The 7,204-nt window shown below is 33.2% G+C and overlaps 2 protein-coding genes across 6 annotated transcripts in view; one reads left to right on the top strand and one right to left on the bottom strand.

The window, feature by feature from the left end:
* Positions 1-4,704, bottom strand: part of LOC106869084 (uncharacterized) — a 63,348-nt gene extending 58,644 nt beyond the window's left edge. Inside the window, exon 1 of the mRNA XM_052976606.1 lies at positions 4,641-4,704. The gene's annotated coding sequence lies outside the window, so the exon portion shown is untranslated. The remainder of the gene's footprint in view (positions 1-4,640) is intronic.
* The window catches only part of LOC106869068 (spermatogenesis-associated protein 22), a 41,610-nt gene that overhangs the window by 11,818 nt on the left and 22,588 nt on the right, over positions 1-7,204 (top strand). For 2 of the 5 annotated variants that reach the window (XM_052976605.1, XM_052976602.1), the window contains exons 1-3: positions 2,868-2,931; positions 3,369-3,391; positions 7,003-7,096. In XM_052976605.1, the coding sequence (XP_052832565.1) occupies positions 3,386-3,391; positions 7,003-7,096 (100 nt within the window). In that variant the 5' untranslated portion in view covers positions 2,868-2,931; positions 3,369-3,385. Of the gene's footprint in view, positions 1-2,864; positions 2,932-3,368; positions 3,392-7,002; positions 7,097-7,204 lie in introns of those variants that run through there. The other 3 variants (XM_014914587.2, XM_052976604.1, XM_052976601.1) reach the window with 3 other exon arrangements.

Below are 7,204 nucleotides of genomic sequence, written 5' to 3'. Positions count from 1 at the left end.
ATCTACCTACCTACCTACCTATCCATTTACTTACCTATCTATCTATCTATCTATCTATCTACCTATCTGTCTACCTATCTATCTATCTATCTATCTATCTATCTATCTATCTATCTATCTATCTACCTATCTATCTATCTATCTATCTATCTATCTATCTATCTATCTATCTATCTATCTATCTACCTATATATCTGTCTACCTACCTATCTACCTACCTATCCACCTACCAGATACATACACACACATGATGCAGGCATTGTTGTGTGGTTAAGAAATGCTCTTTGCAGTCATGTTATTCTCTGTTCACTCCTACCATATGACACTCTGAGCTTGTGTTTCCTACAATAGCCTTGGGGGCCTAGGATCGACCAATACCTTATAAATAGAATTTTGTTGCTTGAAACACGTAGAAGCTGGTCATAATTCACAAATAACCCTTGCTGGGTTTTCAATGTTCAATATTGAGATCTACGCCAAAGCAATAAAGTTTTGTGGCTTGCATACATAATCTATAAAAATGTCTATGCTATAATATAAAAATGTATTTAAAAATAATTATACATAAATACAAAACTAATAATAGCAGTTGGGAGTAAATTTGACTATAATGATGAAGAGGAAGATGTAAAAATTATAACTAATGGAAACAAAATAGACTGACATAGAATTTGATTTATAATTAGTCTTGTTGAATAACTTATTTGTTACAATGTGTTTGTTTGAATTTATTCTGCTCATTCATTGAATGCATCCTGTAGGAATAATGTGTTTTATATACAATTGACAGCAACAAAACTGGTGTATGTATTGAAGAAAAAAAAAGCCAGTGTTGGAAACGGTGTGTTAGAACAAATACTACTCTAAACTAGATTCAGCTGGCATCAGTAGAATCTATTACTAAGCCAGCTGTACCACCTGATGTCTTAATAATAATGGCTTTTAAAGCCTTGTGATTGTTGTTGATATTCTTTCGTGTGTTTAGGCAAGTAGAGATTGCTCTCGTAATGTGTTGTGGTATATTGTGATGACTATCTTGCTTATTCTATCACTCTCTTTTTGATGAGTTATGGAGGCATAAGCAAATCAACACCAGTTGTCAAGTGGTGGTAGGAGACACAGAAAAATGCATTTAGACACACACACACACACACACACACACACACACACACACACACTCGACCGGTTTCTTTCAGTTTCTGTGTACCAAATCCACTCGAGGTTTTGGTCATCTCAGGGCCATAGTAGAAGAGATTTGCTGAAGGGGTAAATCTGTTAGTTTACATTCAGTACATGAGTTGTTAACTCCTCTCCATAAAGGATCCTAGTTTAGTTTTCTTTTTTATTTAATTAATGTGAAGTGAGTAACTGACTTCGATGATTTTATTTTGGGATCCCATATTTACCTAATTAGCTAAATTAGTGAGAGAAAAAAATATGATATCAATCAATGGCTAATGCTTTCAGTTTTGCAGCAAAACCAGAGACAACTCTGAGCATGTTTCAGTCTTATTCCAAACATCAGTGAATCATTGTTTTCCCTGTTCTTGGTGCTGCCTTTAATTCCAATATTCCCCCCAACACTTTTGGTCACTTCCTCTGCAGATAATTCCATCTTTCATTTTGCATGAACCTGTTTTTTTTGTTTTGTTTTCAAATGTATTTTAATTCCACATCTGAGTTTATCTCAAAGTTTGTTTTAAACATTTTGCTTCCCAGATCTTTGTTGGGAATATTTTACCTGCTTAAAATATATCTACTGTGATTTATTAATAAGGTAAACATTTATAAGTAGGTTGTGCTTGCAAACACAATGCTTCTGGGTTCAATCAGAAAAATATTGATAGAAAATTGATGTGATCAGTTCTGAACAAACAATATCAGTAGCGACAGTTTATTGACGTTGGCTTGTCTTCTGTTATTCTTGGAATCTAATCAACTTATCAAGTAGAAACCATGCCAACATGACAGCCATTGGTCGGTGTGTCGGCAGGTTGGTTGCTTTTTCATGTTTTCTCCTTTACTTATCATTTTCTTTGGAACATTAAAAAAATATAGTTCATTTTAATAATAATAATGACAACAACAATGCCATCGTACAAAGCTACAATAATATATTGTGACAACTCATTGTATTTATTTTATGTTCATTTACATCTATTATTATTATTATTTTCTTTTATTTGAAATTGTCGTAGTCTGCATTCTCTGAATTTCTCAGGCAAAAATAAAGCTCAATTGTTTTTTTGCTTTTTTTTCACTTTTTCATCTCTCTCTCTCTCTCTCTCTATATATATATATATATATATATATAGTTACTATTACTATTATATCATCATTTTTGGCTCTCTCTCTCTCTCTCTTTTCAATTACTGCAACTTAGACAAGAAGGCAGAAACAATCCTTAATACAGATGTTATGGAGAAAGATATTTTCTTTGTTGCTTTCAACCTTCCTTGGATGTGGATTATTGTTTATTCCAGTCTCTAATCATTGATATTCTCAACATAAGACTTTCTCTTCTATATTAATATATCTGATCTATCATAAAATGTCATTTTACTTTACTGTGATTTATGCATTTCCTGAATTATCTTTGGCGTTAACATTTATCTGCCTGCCTGCCTGCCTGCCTGCCTGTCTGTCTGTCTGTCCATACAGATAGGTAGACAGACAGACAGACAGACAGACAGATGCATTTCATTTAAGTACCTTATTGTGGGGATTTCTGTAAAAGGAGAGAAATACATTAATTTTATAATGCTATGTGTGTGTATGTCATTAAATCATGTGTGTGTGTGTATATATATATATATAATAAATATGCACAGGTGTGTCTATCTGAGACAAGGTTTCAACTCTCACGGGAAGCTAGTTTACTTCACTGAAACTACGAATATTCTTTGGAAAGGCACTTTAAAAGAAGTGGATGTAAGTAATATTGTGTATATAATTAAATTTAGATTCATCAGTCACCCAAATGTTAGAATCTTCAATGTTTGCAGACAAAATACCCACTCAATATATGGATTGAACTATATCTAATGGAGATAGATTTGTAATTTACTTTACAAATACATCAAACACAAAAAGTTTCATAAATTAAATAAAAAATATTATTGATAATCTGTATTCCAAATTAACCTCAAGTATCAATATCATTGAGAAAAGATTGAGTTCAAACTATTTATTCCTTTTGTATTATTAGAGATGAAATGGTGAAGTTTGTTATATAAACTAGTACTGAGCAATTATAGAATGAAAAAGAAGTATGAAAGAGATATTAGAAAGCTTTTTAAAATATAATTGTTGTAAAAATCTAAAGTATATTTGTTACTCAAAGTTATATTTTTTTCTCTTCTCAACAGTTATTGGATCTGCCACCATGAAGGTATGTTTGTTTACTTATTAGATTGCTAACATTGTTGTTTGCTTTGGTTGGGTTCTGTAGATTTATAGATTGAAATGAAAGATTTTATGTCTTCAGAATTTTCTGTTGACTTGTGTGGTAAAAGTCTGTGTAGTCTCATAGGAAGTTTGTATATATTTGACAATTTCAAGAGGAACCTGTCATTATTGACAGGAGCTAAATGAATAGAAAAAGTTGGTTGGATTTACAGCTTAGCAACTGAAGTGGTGTGTTTCTACAAAAATCTGCTTAAAGTAGTTTTGATTCTTGCTAAACTGTCAGCCAAACATTTACTCAGCAGAAGAAGCTTCTAGTTTGGTTTGTTGTTCCTCTTGAGATTCAGGGTGATCTGTCTGGAATATTTAGTTGTTTGATGCAGGTTAGAGTTGACTTTCTAGAGGTCTCAATAAAATATACTCTGGCCATTTTGTAAAGTGCATGGCAACTGAAAGAGTGGCCAGCAGCCATATTAGAAATGGAGGAAATACTAACTCTTCAAGCTGCAGTGAAGGCAACCCAAATACACCAGGTGACACAATATAAAAAACGCAACGGACTATATTATTCAACCAAAATAACAACAAACATTGTTAGCTTTCTCTTTTTGTTGGAGATAGAAACTGTGGATAGCTTCTTTGTTTTACTTGTACCACACACTTCACACAACAATTTCAGCCTCGATTGTGATACACACCTCTGAGATACTCAACTGCACAACCTGTTCAGACTGCATTGACTTGCATGATAGCAAAATGTCCCATAGAATCCTACCACATGAGTTTGAAGATTGTGTTACAGTCTCTGAAATTACCCTCATTATTGTATTTTGGTGTATATGGTGAATGTCACGTAGTTTTGTTGGGTTTATGTCCTCATTTGACAAGAGCACACACACATCACACACACCCTGTGATTTCACATACCCTTCCCTGCTGCTGGAGTTAGTGAAGCCCCACTGCAGACATATTCCCACTTAGTTTCAGTCGTATAATGTCTACTTAATTGTCTTACATGTCGTTTTATTGTTAGGGCTGGACTATTTGATCATACCAACTGAACATACTTTATCTGAAAAGTAAACATGCAAACAAAAAGGATCTACTTGTCATCTGAAAACAAACATTGTTAACAAACCTTATCAATTCAGTTTAAATTAGCTTATAACTCCTTCTTTTCACCAATACAATACCAGTTATTATGAAAATTATTATAAAAAACAAGCCTTTCTTACCTCCAATCACAGTCACTGCACATCATACCTTTTATCACTGCTACTTTTAAAGTAATACCAACAGTAAACTGACTTAGTTTAAATAAATCTGTCACTAGAAGCAATTGGAAGTGAAAGCTGTCTGTGTTTCCCAAACTTGGTAAACTTGAAGTGCCTAAATAGGAGCCATTTGCATGAATAGGAGACCAACTCTGTTTGGAGTATAATCTAGTTTTGTTACATTGACAAAGAAGAAATCTCCTTTAGTTGCTAGCTGGCATTGCACCAGTCACTGCCAACCTATAATATGAAAGAATTGTAGAATTAATTTTCTGTTGTCATTTTACTACCTGCTAGCAGCAGTATGCATGGAAATTCTATGGTTATTTTGAAAAGTGGTTGAAAGTTTATCGAGAGCTGTGAAATAATTTCTCTTGAAATTGTATTTTGTTTGCACCATTTCATTATTCCGATGGTGTACAAGTCCACCTAGGTAGTAGTAGTATTGTTAGGAGCTATGTTCCTTGTTATACACTACCGTGATAGTTGCTATCTATCATTTTCCACTTTACTTCTAGAAATAAACAGTCTTAACAATGAAAACACATCAAAGACATAATCTGTTTTGCTGCTGAACAACTATGATGGTAAAGCTTTGGCAAATCTTAATTCTGATAGCTTCCATCCTTATTTTCACATTAGTTCATTAGGTTAGACTTGAACCCACAGTCTTATTGAATGAAGTAAAGAATTTAAGAATTCACTGAACTGTGGATTCTTAAAATAAAGAAAAAAACATACTTGTGATATAGACACAAGCATGGCTGTATGATTTAAAAGTTTGCTTTGTGTCCATGTGATTCTTGGTTCAGTCCCACTGTGTAGCACCTTGGGCAAAAAGTTTTCTACTTGAGGCTCAAGTTGAAAATTGTTGTGACTGAAATTTGATACACAGAAACTGTATAGGAAATAATTGTTTGTGCGTGTATTCATATAAATCTGTGAGTGTGCATTTATGAGTGTGTGTGTATTTATATAAATCTGTGAGTGTGCATTTATGAGTGTGTGTGTGTGTGTGTGTGTATTTATGTTGCTTAAGGCCTGTGATATTGTCCCGTAACATTGTAATTTGACAAATACACATTGATAAAATAAGTATCCAACAAAGTTAATTACTGAGGTCAATATGCTTGGCTAAATCCTTGAAGGAAGTGCTCCAGCATGGTCACAATCAAAAAACTGGTAAAAGACTAAACAAATAGAAATACCATACTTTATTTAATTTATTCATATTATTATCATCACAACAATTGCCATAGACTGTTTACCAATATACTTGACATGAGTGTGTTGTTAAACACCCCCTCCCTGACTCCTGTTTAGCCTTGATATATAAGTATTTATATTTATACACACACAACACATATACATTTATGCATACTGACATACATGAATATATACATATATTAACAGAAGACATTAGCATTTTTTGGTTCTTGTAGTGAAATAATTATTTTATTTGCTTAGGTACAATTCAAAAACTTTTCAAACAAACACAGCGAGAGAGAGAAAGAGAGAGAGAAGGGGAGAGAGAGAGAAAGGGAGAGAGAGGAGAGAGAGGGAGCAAGAGGTGGTGGGATAAGAAATTCAGATAACTAAAAACACAATGACATAAGAAACTTTGTTATATCCACTTCTTTTTAGCCTTAAGTAAAAAGGTAGGTAGGTAGGTAAGACCATATTAATATATAGATTGGTTAATGTGATAAAACATTGGAAGTATAGTAACAGTGTTGTTTATGAGAGAGAGAGAGAGAGAGAGAGAGAGAGAGAGAGATGTCATTAACTCTCCAGCTATTCAATTAATAACTGCACCAATCTCATTTCTGCACTGTGATATTTGTTCAGGAGTTTGTATTTTGTAGTAAAATTCCCTATGATATAATCATGGCAGCACTTTGCAGAAAACCGTGCTGTGAAATCTCAACAGACCAGTGTCGTTTGGAAGGAAGTGCACTGCAATGCTACTTCAATTCCATAATAATAGCAAAAAGAAGTTTAAGTCGATCATACAACTTTGACAAAACAGAAATTGTGGCATCATCATCATCATCATCATATTGTTTCTGACAAGATTATAAATAGTTACACAGACGACATTAGTCTATGTATCCTTCCTTTTTTATAAAAAACAGTGAGGTGTGATTTGAGGGAAATTTGTTTGCTATTTCTAACAGGTCAAGTAACCATATAGAGGCTCCTTATTAGTTGTTTTTCTCTTTTTATAATTTTATTTCTTTTATGTTTGATTGTTTGAAGGATATTGAAAAAAAAAAAACCTCTCTTTCAGTAATTGAAACTTTTATGTTCTGTTATTTCTCAGAGTGCTAAAGTACCCCCTGCACCATTTTTCAACTCCCGCAAAAGGCTTCGGCAAGCAGTAGTAGCTGATCCCAATGAAAATTTTCAAGATGAAGGTACATGTGTTTGTATATGCATGTATGAGTGTGGTGTATATATGTATGTGTGTGGCATATATGTGGGTGTATGTATATGTATGTATGTATATATATATATATATATAT

This window comes from Octopus bimaculoides, chromosome 25 (assembly GCF_001194135.2).
Source record: "Octopus bimaculoides isolate UCB-OBI-ISO-001 chromosome 25, ASM119413v2, whole genome shotgun sequence".
NCBI lineage: Eukaryota > Metazoa > Mollusca > Cephalopoda > Octopoda > Octopodidae > Octopus > Octopus bimaculoides.
The sequence above is the reverse complement of the archived record's forward strand: the minus strand, read 5'-3'. Positions and strand labels throughout refer to the sequence as shown.